Here is a 16,575-nt window from a genome sequence, read left to right as displayed (position 1 = left end):
AAACACCTTAAGACTACTGTCAACATGAAGGTTTATTTAATTCCACATGAAAAGTTTTTCTATGAGCAGGTGGTTATTGTGATTATATACACAGTATACTTAAAAACAATAAAACAACATAAGCCTCTGCTTCCATAGCTTGTTCTGTCTGGAATATCCTACCCATCCTCTCCTTTCCCTCCCCTCCCACATTGGCCTGGTGAATTTACCTTTGGAGACTCAGCATCATTCTAGTTATAAAGTATTTTCTGACCCAACACAGGGAGAACTAAGCATAACATCCACTATCCTCTGGGCCTCCACTGTACCCTGTACATTTTCCTACAGAGCACTTAAAATACATTATCATATGTGTTTGTTTATAGGTTTTATCAACTCTATTTAATTTTAAGTTCCTTGAGGGTTCTCATGCATCTTTTTTATCTTCAGTACTTAGATCAGAACCTTAATTAGAATTTATTGACTAAAAGTTTCCATATTATTCCAAAATCTTCATAAACATTTAAAGTATCTCCATAGTACTTCAAAGAGTAGACATAAAAATTTACTTAACCATTCTTCCATTATTAGATATTTAGGGTGTTTTGAAATTTTTGATATGCTAGTGAAAGGTTATTTCTGTTTAAACCTTTGTTTAAAATTAAAATTATGTCCTTAGTATACCTTCCCAGAAGTAAACTCAGTACTTAAAAGGAAACATTTGAAGTTCTAGATATGTATTGACAAATAACTTCATGGGGTTATGCTGCCATCAGCCATACACTTGAGCCTGCAGGTCTTGTTGCACCTCAACAGTATCATGTAGTTGGTTTTTCATCTTTGTTAACCTGATAAAGGAATAAAAGAGACATCTTGGCCAGGCGCTTTGGCTCACGTCTGTAATCCCAGCACTTTGGGAGGCTGAGGCAGGCAGATTATGAGGTCAGGAGCTCGAGATCAGCCTGGCCAACATGGTGAAGCCCGTCTCTACTAAAAATACAAAAATTAGCCGGGCGTGGTGGTGGGCACCTGTAAGCCCAGCAACTTGGGAGGCTGAGGCAGGAGAACTGCTTTAACCCAGGAGGTGGAGGCTGCAGTGAGCTGAGGTCGGCCACTGCACTCCAGGCTGGGTGACAGAACAACACTCTATCTCAGTGGGGCGGGGGGGGGGAGTGACATCTTACTTTAGTCTGCATTTCTTTACTTTCTGATAAAGATCAAAGATTATCATTATGATTATCCTGGCAAATCAGTTGTTTTTCCTCGCATAAATTCTCCGTGGATCTGTTCTGTACGTTTATCTACCGGGTTTTAGTGTTATTAATTGATATGAGCTCTTTATCTATTAAATATATTAATCATTTTATGTATGTGTAATTGAATCAAACATTTTACCAGGCTTCCCTTCATTCTTTTAATTTTTTTACATAGAAACATTCAAGATTTTTAAACACTCAAAATTATATTTGTCATTGAGTTTACTGCATTGTATCTGATATCTGTAACTTTTAGGATATACCATTGATTCTGTATTTGTAAATAGGTTTGTTTATGTTCAAGGAATGTATCTAGCCACTTAATTGCTTGATGCAACACTTGAGGCCTAGTTTAGCTTAATTGTGTTAGGGTAAACATTTCTAGGCAGTAAAATCGTATAGCTCTCCATGAATTAACTGCTTTGGGTGATTAAGTATTAGCTAACACGGGATGAAACCCTAAACAGTAAGAACAGTTGAAGTGCTAGGGAATAATGGCTAATTTCATTTCTTTAAGAATTTTGGGAGCTTCTGACTCTATGTGTTCACCTTTAGAACTAAATTGGATCAAAAGAATGCACTTGACGTACTTGGGGGGAAAAAAGTCCCAATATAAATAAATGTCAGCTCCAAATACAGCTATTTGGTAACATGTTAAACTAGTCCCTAATCTCTGAAAGAAAGAGAAAACCAGATGGTAGTGAGACTTTCAGGGTTCTTCACCAAATTACCAAATATCTCAATAGGATAGAAAACAAATCTCCAAATATCAACTCATTTCTTTCTTCTTTTTATTTTTATCTTTGAGATAGGGTCTCACTCTATTATCCAGACTAGAGCGTAGTGGCACGATCCTAGCTCACTGCAGCCTCAAATTTCCGGGCTCAACTGATTTTCTCACCTCAGCCTCCTGAGTAGCTGGGACTACAGGCGTGCACCACCACGCCTGGCTAACTTTCTGTATTGTTTTTGGTTTAGAGAGGGTCTTGCCATGTTGCCCAGGCTGGTCTTGAACTAAGCTCAAGCAATCCACTCGACTCAAACTCCCCAAGTGCTGGGATTATAGGCAAGGGCCACCTTGTCTGGCTAAGTCATTTCTTTATATATTTGTGAAACCCTCAAAATTTTATGAGGGAAATGGTCTTTATTTAAAAATAAACTTTCAGGTTTGAAACAAAGGCAGAGGAAGTGTAAAAAGTGTATTCTAACCTGTCAGACTGTGTACTATTAAATGACAGTTAAAAGGAGACTGACAAAATTGCCTTTTAAAAAGATAAAAAGACAATAACTAACTTTGCACATAAAGGTTAACATTAGTGAATGTGTGACAACATCTGCACATAAAGGTTAACATTAGTGAATGTGTGACAATATCAATCACTTTCCTGGCCATCACAGCTGTGTCTTCTGCTTCACAACTAAACCATAAGGGTGGGGGGGGTGGGGGTAGGGAAGCTTATCAATTGCCTGATTACTTTTCCACATTTAATGTAGCAGCTAATTCTACCCGTTATATGATGCATTAATTCCACAGTTATAACCCCAGAACCTAATACAGTGCCTGTGGGAAAGAAAATAAATTGACTAGTTGCAGCAGTTTGCAATATGAAGGGATTGTTACATACAACAGAAAATGGAATTATAGAAGACAGAAAACACTCACTTAACATATCGTGAAGAAGTCTGTTACTTCTGGATTCTAAATTCTACTCAGTGATACTCTTGCTAAGTCCCTTTAGGCCACCATTACTTTCTTTATCTGTAAAACTGAGTGATTTTATTAAATTAACTTTGGCACCACTTCAAGCTACCTGATAGAAATGAAGTCGACATAAATTGTGATTATGTCCATTGAGTTTCAAAAGGCAACTTTCTTAGGGGAATATTAAATAATGCTCTCTGTAAAATATTTCGTAATGCAAATAATACTCAGGGCAATGTGAAAACAGTCTTAACCTATCTTTGCCGGCCACAATTTTATTTAGTTTCTGTTAAGCTAGTTTTCAAGCCTCTCCACCTCCAAGCATCTAGCACAAAGTCTCTGCTCACAACACACGCTCTTAGGCCAACTCCAGAAGAGCACATCTATAAAATGCAAGTTCAGCATTTATTGAAGTTACTAAGGAGAGATGAACTGGGGATTATGGAAGAAAAGATAAGGGCAGTGAGGTGGGAGCTGGAAATCCAGAAGTCAGCTGTAGTTCTCAAATGTCCCAGGGGTCAAAATAATTTTTCTTTGCATCCATTGAGATAAAAAAAAAAAAAAGAATTTTAACACTAGGATTAAATTCGGCTCAGCGTTAAATCCTAGCTGCTTCAGAATAAAACTCTTACTTTAATTTCTCTATCGTACAGTCTAGGACATAATAGGTTTTCAATGACGATCAAACGAGAACCAGGAAGTCAAGAAACTCAGTTAAGAATAAAACAGGACCACCACCCAATATGTCACTGCGTATTTATAACTTAGCGTTTAAGTTTGTGGACTCTGCGTTCAAAAGGATTCTGCCACTCACATCTCTCTGCCTCACTACTCTCATCCGTAAAATGTGATCATAGGACTAATCTCAGAATTAAATGAGTTAATGTATGAGAAGCGCTTGCCAGTTCACGTTTGTCAGTGCACGTTTGACTTCCTTAATGAACAAAATCTCTTGAAGGCACGGTCCTACTAACTTCTGTACCCTTAACACAGAACTCCATACAATACTCAATGCCTGCCTTTTTTTTTTTTTTTTTTTTCCAAATAAAATAACTGACAATACACTCTAGGCTGCAGTCTTCTAGGAGACTGATGTGGAAAGCCGCGAAGGAAAAAGACCCGGGCTCCGCGACCCCCACCCGCGCGACGCCGCCGCCGCGTCGTCACACGGAGCAAAGTCCCCTGGGAAGTGTAGTCTTCAGGACTTCGGAGGGACTTCAGCCACGGGCCGAAGAGCCAGGAAGTTGAGGGAAGGAAGGTAAGGGGAGGGTTACTGGGTAACTCAAAAGTGTCTGGAGCCCCAGAGGTGGGGTAAGACGCTCACCTGAGTCTCCCAACACCAGTACCTTCACCCGATCCAGGGACGCCATCTTGCCACTGCCTTCCTTGGGTTAACGCCTGTTCCGGGATTGTAAGCCAATCAGAGTTGGGCATGGAGGGCAGAGCTTTCAATTTCATTGGCCGCTCGGAGCGTGACTGTCTGAATCGAAGGCTTCACTGAGCTGATTGGCTGGTCTGGTAGCGGGGTGTTTCCCCAGCTGGTCGCAGGAATAGTGCGTTTTCTTTGTCGCGTAAGAGGCGTGGCTCATTTAAGCCGGTAGTTGAAGAGCTGAGGGCAGCTGTAGTGGGAGTGTTCCAGGATTCGCTTTGGTAAACCTTGTTCCCTGTTCCTTGTTCGGAGTTCCCTGGCCGGGCATTGCATTTCATGATTTCTTCTTCCTTTCGCTCCCTCTTAACTGTCCTCCCCTATTGAATTACCCTCTTGCCTTGGTCCTCTTGGTTCTCCAAAGAACCATTGACCCCGGAACGGCCCGTGTGGGACCTCGGGTAGGGCGGGCTTCGGTGCGCCGAGTGTGGCCCTAGACCCAACTGGGAGAGTCCGAGGGAGTTTGGGGTCTCGGGGTCTCGCAGTGGGGAGGAGTGCATATCACCGAACGCGTCTCGTGGAGGGCAGCTGGGTCCGGAGGTTTCGCAGTAGTTTGCCGCTATGTGTTCAGTGAAGGCGTGGAAAGTGCCATGAAATGTGGTACCAGAACACCGCAGTTAGATGTGTAGAATCCCAGGTTGTTCTAGAACTGGCGTAGTGGTGTACTGAAGTAATCTAACAGGACTCTTCGCATCCAGCTTTTTTCTCCATTCTGCAGTCAGCGCACACTTTTAACATCGTGAATTTGATCCACTCACCTCCAGCTTAAAACTGTTTTAAATTTAAGAAGAGAGTGCCCAATAGCCTGTCCAATTCTACCGTGGAAGCAAGAGTGGAGGAAGTGAAGCGGGGGGAAGCTGGCAAAATGAGCCATGTTGGAACAACACGTGTCTAGGACACATATGGAAAGTTTTAAGTACTTGTCTGGCTGTGCTAGATACTGGAAATTAATTGGTGAACAAAATGAAGTCTGGTCTTAGAGATAGACATGGAGAAAGTACAAGAAGGGAGAAAGAGCCATGGAACATGTGAGAGGGGATGATTGTACGCTACCTAATGGGGAGTCTGGGAAGGCCTCTATGAGGAAACGTCATTTGAGACTTGAAGGATGATTAGGAGAAGGGGGTTGGCTTAGTTGTAGGGGCAGAAGGAACAGCATGTGCAAAGCTCTGGTAAGCACGGAAAGCACATGTGGCTTATGGAATTGAGAATATGCTAGTGTGGCTGGATATGAGGCTGACAGAGTAGACAGAGGGCAGAGGGTGCATTCTTTTCAACTTTGTTTCTCTAGCTCCGTGCCTGATGCACAATAGTCCTTAAATGTTTATATGATTAAAATACACGTGTCTGGACTGGGGTAGGGAGGTGAGGCTGGGATATGACTCATGGACTATGAAGATCAAAGGAAGAAACAAAAGGTCCTAGGAGGTACCACACTCAGAAGTCTCCAGAGACCAGCCATACTCCTTCCCTAATAATGCCAGCTGCTATTCGTCTTCAGCTTATTGTTTCCATGTGGGACCATGGGCTCACTTTTTCCTCAGATATTTCCAATTTTTCAGGAGGAGCTGGAAGTTGAAATTTATGTGAACTCTTACAATTTTTAAATGTTGACAACTAATTCAGAAAATTTTTGAAACATTTCTTTGGGTGAAACAATGCGTTGGGGGGCTGCCAGTTTGAGAATTCGTACCTAAGACCTCTAGAGATTGAGTAAGGAGATTCAGTGTGAGTGGGAAGTGGTGGAGGAGAGAAGTTAGTGGTCAGGAAGGAGGATTTTAGAATGCACAGATTTTGAACAAGGTGGCACAGCTTCATTTCATTCCTAAGCTCTAGTTTCATTTGTTCAGCTACCTGCTGGGCATATTCAGAGGAATATCCTATGGTATTTCCTCAGAGACACTTCTAAAAATGATTTCCTCATTTATTCCATATCTGCTCCTCTTCAAGTGTCACCTATTTCTCATGGCAGTACTTTTCCTAGCTACACTGGCTCAAAACAGAGCTATTTAAGATTTTTCCTACTCTCATATTCTGTATCCAATATATTTTGTTGGGTCCTTGTTATTTTTTTTTCTGTAATAACTTTCATTCTGTTCTCTTCTTGCAATTTTTTGCCTTCTTCCATAGTTTGATTTTATACACCCAATACTTCCACATTGCCTCCACCTTCACCCATTTGAGTCCATGCTTCATATTGGTATAAGAGTCGTTTTTCTAAATAGGGGATTTATTATGAATGCCAGTACTTAATTGAACTCTTATGCCAGCCCTGAAAGCAGAACACTTTGCATTAATTATCTCACTGAGTTCATACATTAACTGTGTGAGCAGGGGACCGTTAATCACTTTTTTTTTTTTTTGAGGGCTAGAGTGCAGTGGCTCAATCATGGCTCATTGCAGCCTTGACCTCCTGGCTCAGTTGATCCACCTCAGCTGGTACTACAGGTGCACGGCACCATACCTGGCTAAGTTTTAAAATTTTTATAGAGGTGGGGTCTTACTGTGTTTCCTAGGCTGGTCTTCAACTTCTGGACTCTAGCAGTCCCCCCATCTCGGCCTCCCAAGGTGTTACAATTACAGGTATTAGCCACTGCACCTGGCCTAATCACTTTTTATATATAAAGAAACTGAGTCTGAGAATTTTCTGGGGTCAGGGGGGCTAAGAAATACTGGAACTGGGATTTAAACCCCAAAACTGTTGGATTGTAAAGTCTTCACATCACTCCCTGACTTTAGTCTTCACAGCTCCCTAGGGTGTTTTAGGCAAAGGAAACAGGCTGAGCGATTAGTGGCACAGGGACCTCTCCATGCAGGATGAGCATTGGCAGGATATATAGTAGGTACTTTTGCTGTATAGTAGAGCCACCTAAAGAGCTTTAAAAATTTGTGTGATGCCAAATCTGGCCGCCCCGAACCACCTGAGACAAAACCTTTAGGAATGGGGCCCATGGTCAGTATTCTTAAAACGTTCCCTAGATGATTCTGCTTTAAAACCAGGCTTGAGAACTATTAGTCTGGGACATGGCATGTATGGAGCAGGGAAGGAGAATACAATAGTAGGAAATAATCCTGGAAACAGGTTATGTTGACATTTTTTTGCTGTTCTTTGTTGAATGTTTCAGAAGCCATATGTTGTGTTCTGACAACTGTTGAGGATGTAAAACAACAAAAAACCAAAACTGGGTTCAAGTACAATGTACAGACCAAACTGAGAAGGAGAGCAAAGTGTGTCCAGTAGTATGGCTGTGGTACTACTTTGGTGTCTAGCCCAGGCACTTGCCGGGCATCCTTAAGCCCTGGGGTAGCGGAAAGGCTCTAGGTTCACAGATTTGGATCTAGGTGCTAATTTGTTATATCTTATATAGTCATACCTGAGTATTTATAACCTAAAGTACGTGTTTTCTTTTGACTGCCTTTTCCTTTATTACACGAAGGGCCTTATATTTTCCCCCCAAAATATGTGCATAGATTGGTTATAGATTGGTGTGTAGAGTTTCCTTATAGTATGATACTATGGATATCAAAACATTTCTTATTAAAAGAGTATTAAATCTGTTGCGGTTGATAACCATTGATTTCAAATAAAAAGGTCAGTTGAAACTAGTATTAATAACAGAATATGATTCTCCATGAAATATTTCAGTGGGATGTCTGTTAAAAATTATCCTGTGGAGCCTGGCCAAGATGGTGAAACCCTGTCTCTACTAAAAATTCAAAAATTAGACAGGTGTGGTGGTACACGCCTATAGTCCCAACAACTCAGGAGGCTGAGGCAGGAGGATCGCTTGAACCCGTGAGGCAGAAGTTGCAGTGAGCTGAGCTCGCGCCACTGCACTCCAGCCTAGGTGACAGACTGAGACCCTGTCTCCAAAAAAAAAAAAAAAAAAAAAAAAATTCTGTGCTGGGTGTGGTGGCTCACATCTATAATCCCAGCACTTTAGGAAGCCCCCAACATGGGTGGATCCCTTGAGCTCAGAAGTTCGAGACCAGCCTGGGCAAAATGGTGAAACCCTGTCCCTACAAAAAATACAAAAATTAGTCAGTCATGGTGGTGTCCACCTGTAGTCTCAGCTACCGGGGAGTTTGAGGTGGGAGGATTGCTTGAGCCCAGGAGGTTGAGACTGCATTGAGCCAAGTCACACCACTGAACTCTAGTCTGGGCAACAGGGCACCTGTCTCTATTAAAAGAAAAAAAAAAAAATTCCCTGTGGGCTAGGGAAATTTAACTTGATTTAATCTATGTGGATAGTCTAGCCATTTTTAGTTTGGAACATATTAAGTTGATATGGAAGCTGTCCTTCCTAAGCACTTTAATTACATTCTTATTAATCACAACAACTCCATTGAGGTAGTTGATACTATCCTTATATCTTAGAGAGTGAAATGTGGCTTGAAATTGTTTAAGGGATTTGCTCAGGATTACATAGTTACCAAAACACAGGCTGGTACTCTGAATTTCAAAGCCCAGGTTTTTTTTCTTTTTTTTTTTTTTGAGACTGAGTTTCGCTGTTGTTGCCCAGGCTGGAGTGCAGTGGCGCAATCTTGGCTCACCGCAACCTCCACCTCCAGAAGCCCAGGTTTTTAAATTAAACCACATGCCAATATGGGCTTTGAGAAGACAGCTTTCTGGGTCATGGTATGGAAATGAGATACACTTAGTTTCTGCTTTGTTAAGGGATTCAGTATTTAAGAATATTTTGGGCTGCGCTCCCTCTCTCATTTTCTACCTTTTTAAGGACTGGATGGTCTTTCCTTGATTATGAGATTTAATTTTTCAAGGTTAGTAAAACTATCTGGATCTAAGTATTACTTTCTTTCAGTTTTACACCAGTTAATGATTTTGTCAAACACCCCAGGTGGTGATTACTTATGTGTTTATTGGTTTGTTGTGATATTATTGTGAAAGCATGAGTATGTAAAACATCCTAGAATCTTGGTAGAAAAATTTTACTCAAGAAAAGAAACAAAGACACTTTTAGGAAATGCTAACTGCTAGTTTTCTCAGGGTTTCCAGCATTCCCAAAGAATAGTGAGCATTTCATGTAGCTTTTTTTGTGTTTCTCTTCTGAAGTAAAGGAGACTTGACATAATATATTGTTTTATAAATAATAAGTTACTTTTTAATCAAACATACTCTAGATCATAAAAGTAGCTATTTAAGAAATATGTAAAACTTTTTGTGTGTAATCTTTTGTGCACTCTAGAGGAAAATCTTGTTCTGCTCTGTTAAATGCTTAGATATTAGGAATGTTTTAAAACTCTTTGAGTACTTCTCTGGCACTGCAAGAATGGTGGATATGATTACCATGTTTTTATACCTGGCTAATTTTCTATTTTTTTCTGAATTCAGTATATTTAAAGTTGGAGTTCGTTGCTAAAGATGGCAGACCCAGATGTCCTCACTGAAGTTCCAGCAGCATTGAAGCGGTTAGCCAAGTATGTGATCCGGGGATTTTATGGCATTGAGCATGCCTTGGCCTTGGACATCTTGATCAGGAACCCCTGTGTGAAAGAGGAGGATATGTTGGAGCTGCTCAAGTTTGATCGGAAGCAACTTCGATCAGTTTTGAATAATTTAAAGGGAGACAAGTTTATCAAATGCAGAATGAGGGTAGAGACTGCTGCAGACGGAAAAACCACTCGCCATAACTACTACTTCATCAATTATCGTACTCTTGTTAATGTGGTAAAATATAAATTAGACCACATGAGAAGGAGGATTGAGACCGATGAGAGAGATTCGACCAACCGGGCTTCCTTCAAATGTCCTGTCTGTTGTAGTACTTTCACAGACCTAGAAGCTAATCAGCTCTTTGATCCTATGACAGGTGAGGTTTATCCAGTTTGTGAATCTTTAAAATAAAGTGTGTACTACCCTTTTTCTTAAATTGACTCATCTAATTTTTAAACCATCATATATATTATTATAAAAGTGAATGGATCAGTGTAAGTCACAGCATGCAGTCAGTCTTACTGTCCTGTTTGGCTGTCGCACTACTTTGAGAAGCCTTTGCAAAGCCTTTCTCCTTCACAAGGGAGTTTCTCACTTATGGCCCTCCTACCTCTGCCCACCCCGCCTTATTTACAACTGCAGTCTACTCTGAAGGGTTGATTTCTCTACCACTTTGAGGCTGTTCTAATTTTATTTTTGAACTCTAGACAGTTGCAATACAGTGTATTTAAATGCTTTGTTAGTAAAAGTAGAAAGTGGTATCAGGAGTATATAACTAGGGCATGTAATCTGGATTTGGGGAAGGCCTCTGGAAGAAGTTAACGTTTGAGACCTAAAAGATAGTAAGAGTTAGCCAGATGAAATAAGAGGGGAATTCTTTCTAAGGTAAGACATTTAGTGTCCTTTAGATAGACATTATTATTGGAAGAAAATTGTCAACAAGATATATAATTGGCCTGATTTGATTGAATAGTTTTAAGGATTTTTAACACAATTTAGAAATGTTTCTGAAAATATGATATGTATTTTCTGCATATTTCTGAAAATACATTTTCTGAAAGTACAATATGTCTAGCATAAACATGAGAAACTTTAAATTTCTCAGCTATATAGTTATTTTATCTTGTTATCTGTTTACACAATAAAAAGAGACTAGTTTTGCTAAATACTCAATGGATCAATTTTGTCTTATTTTCTACAGGTAAAAAATCTATAGAAGGACTCAATGCTATTAGATTAAGTCATTTTGTTATGATTGAATTCAGGAGTATAGGCTGCTTTTCAGTTCATAGATCTGTCTTTTTAAAAACTTCATCTGAAAGTTTAAACTTTGACCCATGAAATATTTTGTCGTACAAAAGTACAGATTTCTGTGTATGTTTTATTTTCTGATTTTTATGTTATATATGGTACATTTTAAATAATTTTAAAATTATTTTTTTAAGTGGGAAATAACCCCAATATAAATTCAGGTTATGACAAAAAGAGCCAGAAACAATCTGTGACCTTTTTTTTCTTATTTACTGTGAGGCAATGATTTTGGATGCATTTAAAGAATTCACAATTAAACATTTAATTTGTCTGAGCCTAGCTTTTTACCTTGAAAGGGCTCCACAAGGAGAGATCTTGATTATAAGAAAGTCTTAACCATCCTCGGTATGAGAATTGCTTGAGTGTTCTATAGAGAAAGGTTGTAGAATATATCTGGAGCTCTTCAAAATAGGCTAGAAAAGTCTCATGATTCTTGCCATTCACTCTAACAGATTTCTTACAGGAGGTCTGGGTTTGGTTTTGTAATTCTCTATGGATGTTGGTTTTAACACTCTTGTTAAAGAGATGTTTAAGATGTTGGCTTCATCACTCTTGACCACAGTAAAAGGTGTTATCCAGTCCCTTAGAGCAATCTAAAATAACATGCTTCTACTACATTTATTTGTCATTTGAGTCATATTTAATTTAATGAAACTTTCCAAAAGGAGATGATTTCTACTACTTATATACCAGTATTTAGGAGATTGGTCATGATACTCTTGAATTTCACCTAGATTATGAATGAAACTAGTTGAACTCAATAGATGGCCTGTGAAAGAGATGGCCTAACATTCTGGTACAGTCAAGGGACTTGAATCAAGGAGTTAGGGTAGAGGGCATGAAAGTATTTTATGAAATAAAGCTAAAACTGAAACAATTGAGTTGTGACCAGTGTGAACAAAGACTATTTTTAATGTGAGGGCTATGGTCAGCATGAAGATGAAAAGAAGGGGTACCTGAGAGCAAGAATAAGTCACTTAATCTTGATGTCACTCAGGGGAGGGTGCCCTTATCAGCCAACACTGTTTGACTTAATTGGCAGTTATGTCCTACAGTGAAGCCTGAGGTATTATGATTAAAAATTTATAATCATTAGGGACCCTCATTCTGAGAACATACTTGCCTTTTTATTGTAATGTGGCTTTTCATTTAGATGCTCCTTTAAGGGGAAAATGTGCTGATTAGGCAATATTAGGCCCCGGTTGCTTGCCAGTTCTGATGTTGTGAGTTTTGTGTTTGTTTTGTTTTGTTTTTAAACTGTTAATACCCAACAACTTCCTTTGGTCTATACATTTCTTTTAGAAATCTTTGTATTTTTCTTTATTATTCTTTCTTGTTTTGCTCAGTATTCATCTCTCTCTTCTCTACTCCCACCCCATTATGAGGAAGATGGGCAATAAAAATTTGGTGTGTATAGTAAGGCAGGAGGGAACTTTTTCTGCTGTGATAATTATACTTTGTGTAAATTGGTAGATTGCAGTTTTCTTTCTAAGCCCAGTCCTGTACAAATCCAGTTTCCTGGTTGCTAGAGGAGATTGATAATATTTCTGATCAAGTGATGGAAGTATTTAATGGACTTCTACCTGCATTTCTTTTCAGTAGTTCTCAGATTGACTTGTGGTGTGCATGAGCAATTAGGGGATACTCAGGAATTGGATTTGCAGCCTTCTAGGCTTTACTGTTTTCCCTGACAGAAAATGCTTAACTCAAGTGTATGGGCAACTCTCTGCCACAGGACAAAGGGTAGTAACTCCTAGATGAGCTCCTGAGGACCACCTGCAAATTCTGGACTGAGGAAACAGACCAGCAAGGATTGTTTACCGTTGTTAATTCACACATAAGCCATCAATCTTCCTACTTCAGTTTACCACTTTTCCCTACTCCATCTCTACTTTTCCTAAAGATTGTAGATTTTCTCCATACTTTCCATTTAGATTTGCTTTTGGTATTTCTGGGTTGAACTCTCTTCAGATGTATAGATACATTATTTACTAAAATGGAATAACCTATTCTTTGCACACTAGTCCCTCAGAAGCTTAATCATTAAGGTAAAACCAGCTGTTTTAAGTTTCTAAAATATGGGAGGATTATGTAATCAAAACAAAAACATGACATGAAATCTCTCAATGAATCAGCAAAATAACATCTTGTGTTTCATAAATGCGTGTTTTAGATTTAGCAAGCTTCCTGACCGTTTAAATAGACTTAAGTATTTCTATTTTAGCAGTCTCAGCCATGGGTGATTGAGTTAATGGCACTTCTAAGTTAAGTTCAACAGCATGCTTCTCCTGAGGGGGAGAGGGGGATCTTATCTCTTTTTAGATGTTAAGGTTAGATGATTTGGAAATAGCTTTATATTTTCCATTTTTAGTTTAAAAATTATGCAACCATAATGCCAGGGACAAATTTGAAGAGAAAAAAATCACTCACAAAGCCACCAGCCTTTTACATATTACCTACAATTACAATCATAGCTTAGAATAGTTTATGATCTCTTGGTTTCTTAATGTACCAAACTCTCCTGTTTCTATCTAGTGTTCAAAGTATGTTTTAATAGGTGTAATTTTTTCCCATTTTCCTTTCCCCTCCTTTTGGGCACTTCGGTGGTATCTATTTTTTGCTGGTATAGATAAGATGCTTTGAATACTTTTGTATATATAGCATGTTATTCGTGTTCACATTTTTCCTTATGAATTCTTGGCAGCGGGAATATTGGGCAAAAAAATACAATTTTAGAGCTTCTCTAAACACATATATGGCGTTGTAGTTTTACTATGGGTGAGTGGAGTAGAATTGTTAGATGTTTGAATTGGAAATAATTTGGGAGCCCCTTTTACTGCATTCACCTAGAGAAGGAGTGACATTTTAAATTTTGACATGAGATAATTTAAATTTTTTTAAAAAGGAATCTTATAAATGTATATTTAATAAAATCTTAGAAATAGAAATTGAGAGATTATCGAGTTCAACTCATCAAATAATGTGTATGTGGGTGCAATGTACATGCCTGTGTTGTACTCTTGGATTTGGAAGATCTTATAATGTAATAAAGAATAAATTTAGGGGTATATACATTGCTAGACTGTTTTAGATTTACTATTAAGGGAGAATATGACACTTCTTACGGAGATTCATCTTGTTTTGTTTGGCTCCATGGAAAGACTTAGCAACAGATTTTAGGATTAGCATAAAAATGTCTTTGATAATTAAGTAAGTCTCTAATAAATAACTCTTAAAAACAGCCAACAATTGAATAGTTCTCTTCTAGTGATGAGCTCTGAGTCACTTGGAATAGTCAAGTAAACTTGGTATCTACTTAAGATATTCATATGTAAGTTTGGAGTTAAATTATGAGAGTCCCTTCTTGGCTTGTGACTACAGATAAAGCTTTTTGATTTGGACAGATCCGTTTCCTGATGGCCTCATTCATTGAGATTCCTTTTCTGTTCCCTTACCCTAACGTTTAAAAATTATTAGGATTCTGTATTTGTGAGATTCAGTTAAAGAGTTTGCCTTCATAGGGCAGGCTACTTTTTCCTGTCTTCATCTCTTTCTACTTAGGATAGGAGATACCTTTAAAATTTTTTTTAATTAAAAGAAACTTTTTGTGGCTAAGTAAGTGTTTATGTTTATGGGGTACATGAGATGTTTTGATATAGGCATGCAATGTATAATAATCACGTCATGGAGAATGGCATATCCATCCCCTCAAACATTTATCTTTTGTGTTACAAACAATCCAATTATACTCTTAGTTATTTTTAAATGTATAATTATTGACTATAGTTACCTGGTTGTGCTATCAAATAGTAGGTCTTACTCATTCTTTCTAACTATTTTTTTGTACTAGTTAGCCATCCCCCATCCCTACTACCCTTTCCAGCTTCTGGTAACCATCCTTTCACTCTCTATGTCCCTGAATTCAATTGTTTTGATTTTTAGATCCCACAGATAAGTGAGAATATACAATGTTGATCCTTCTGTACCTGGCTTATTTCACTTAACATGATGATTTCCAGTTCCGTCCATGTTGCAAATGACTGAATCTCATTCTTTTTTGTGGCTGAATAGTACTCCATTGTGTATGTGTACCACAGTTTCTTTATCTAGTCATCTGTTGATGAACACTTAGGTTGCTTCCAAATCTTAGCTATTGTGAACAGTGCTGCCGCAAACATGGGAGTGCAGATATCTCTTTGATATACTGATTTCCTTTCTTTTGGGTATATACTTAGCAGTGAGATTACTGGATCATATGGTAGCTTTATTTTTAGTTTTGTGAGGAACCTCCAAACTGTTCTCCATAGTGGTTATACTAATTTACATTTCTACCAGCAGTGTACAACAGTTCCCTTTCCTCCACATTGCTTGCCAGCATTTGTTATTGCCAGGACAGGAGGTATCTTATAAGCAGTGTTTTCAATTCCTGAAGTGCTAAAAACACAAACAAGAAGAAGTCTTTCCAAGGTTGTTTTGCTCAGTTGTTGAGTTCTCAGTCTTTGGAATCTTACCCAGCATGGGTTAATTAGACAATTATGCTGCAAAGCTCAAAAGTATGGATTGGGGAGTGGGGGGAGCAAGAGAGGGGGGTGTTTATTAGAATAAGTTAAAATAGATATAAAAACAAGTTCTGGAAAGATAGGAACAAGTATCGTTCCTCTTCTACCCTTCCCCCCCAAAACCTTTAGGTCTGATTTTTAAAAATTCTGCAGCTTTTGATTTTGAGGATTTGAGAACTTTTTAAAAAAAACAACGTTTTGGCTGGCCTCAGTGGCTCATGCCTGTAAACCCAGCACCTTGGGAAGCCAAGGTGGGCGGATCATTTGAGGTCAGGAGTTCGAGACCATCCTGGCTGACATAGCAAAACCCTGTCTCTACTAAAAATACAAAAATTAGCTGGGCGTGGTGGAGCGCACCTGTAATCCCAGCTACTTGGGAGGCTGAGGCAGGAGAATCCGTTGAACCCAGGAGCCAGAGGTTGCGGTGAGCTGAGATTGCACCACTGCACTCCAGCCTGGGCGACAGAGTGAAACTTCATCTCAAAAAACAAAACAAAACAAAAAATCTTTTATCTTTTTTGTATTTCAATGCCAATGACATAAGAGCTAATTTATTTGCTTATTTGTGAAGAGTTGCTTTCTGGTTTTGATGCTTTGGGGTTTGATATAATATTCTATTCGTTATTGTCTTTCAGATAGTTGAGATGAGTTTGATTTGGGCCTAATTTAGAGAATTTATTGCAAGCTTTAATATTCATCCATGTACCATCCTTCAGTTTGTTGTTTTCTACCCTTCTTCTCCCACATTGTACCTTTTTTCCCCTTTATCATAAATTCCAGAATTGAGGAATGATGCATGATTAGAACAAATTCAGGTAAATTCCTATTTAAGGAAGGAGAAGCCAATTTTATTGATTAAATTGAATTTTGGAGGGTGAGGTTGTGTT

The 16,575-nt window shown here is 38.7% G+C and overlaps 2 protein-coding genes across 2 annotated transcripts in view; one reads left to right on the top strand and one right to left on the bottom strand.

Moving 5' to 3' along the window:
* The window catches only part of RABL3 (RAB, member of RAS oncogene family like 3), a 38,236-nt gene extending 33,876 nt beyond the window's left edge, over nt 1-4,360 (bottom strand). The window contains exon 1 of the mRNA XM_050781900.1: nt 4,262-4,360. Within this exon, the coding sequence (XP_050637857.1) occupies nt 4,262-4,307 (46 nt within the window). The 5' untranslated portion in view covers nt 4,308-4,360. The remainder of the gene's footprint in view (nt 1-4,261) is intronic.
* A 143-nt stretch (nt 4,361-4,503) lies between these two features.
* Nucleotides 4,504-16,575, top strand: part of GTF2E1 (general transcription factor IIE subunit 1) — a 36,206-nt gene continuing 24,134 nt past the window's right edge. The window contains exons 1-2 of the mRNA XM_050781892.1: nt 4,504-4,587; nt 9,717-10,194. Coding sequence (XP_050637849.1) covers nt 9,747-10,194 — 448 coding nt within the window. The 5' untranslated portion in view covers nt 4,504-4,587; nt 9,717-9,746. The remainder of the gene's footprint in view (nt 4,588-9,716; nt 10,195-16,575) is intronic.

This window comes from Macaca thibetana, chromosome 2 (genome assembly GCF_024542745.1).
Source record: "Macaca thibetana thibetana isolate TM-01 chromosome 2, ASM2454274v1, whole genome shotgun sequence".
Lineage (NCBI taxonomy): Eukaryota > Metazoa > Chordata > Mammalia > Primates > Cercopithecidae > Macaca > Macaca thibetana.
The sequence above is the reverse complement of the archived record's forward strand: the minus strand, read 5'-3'. Positions and strand labels throughout refer to the sequence as shown.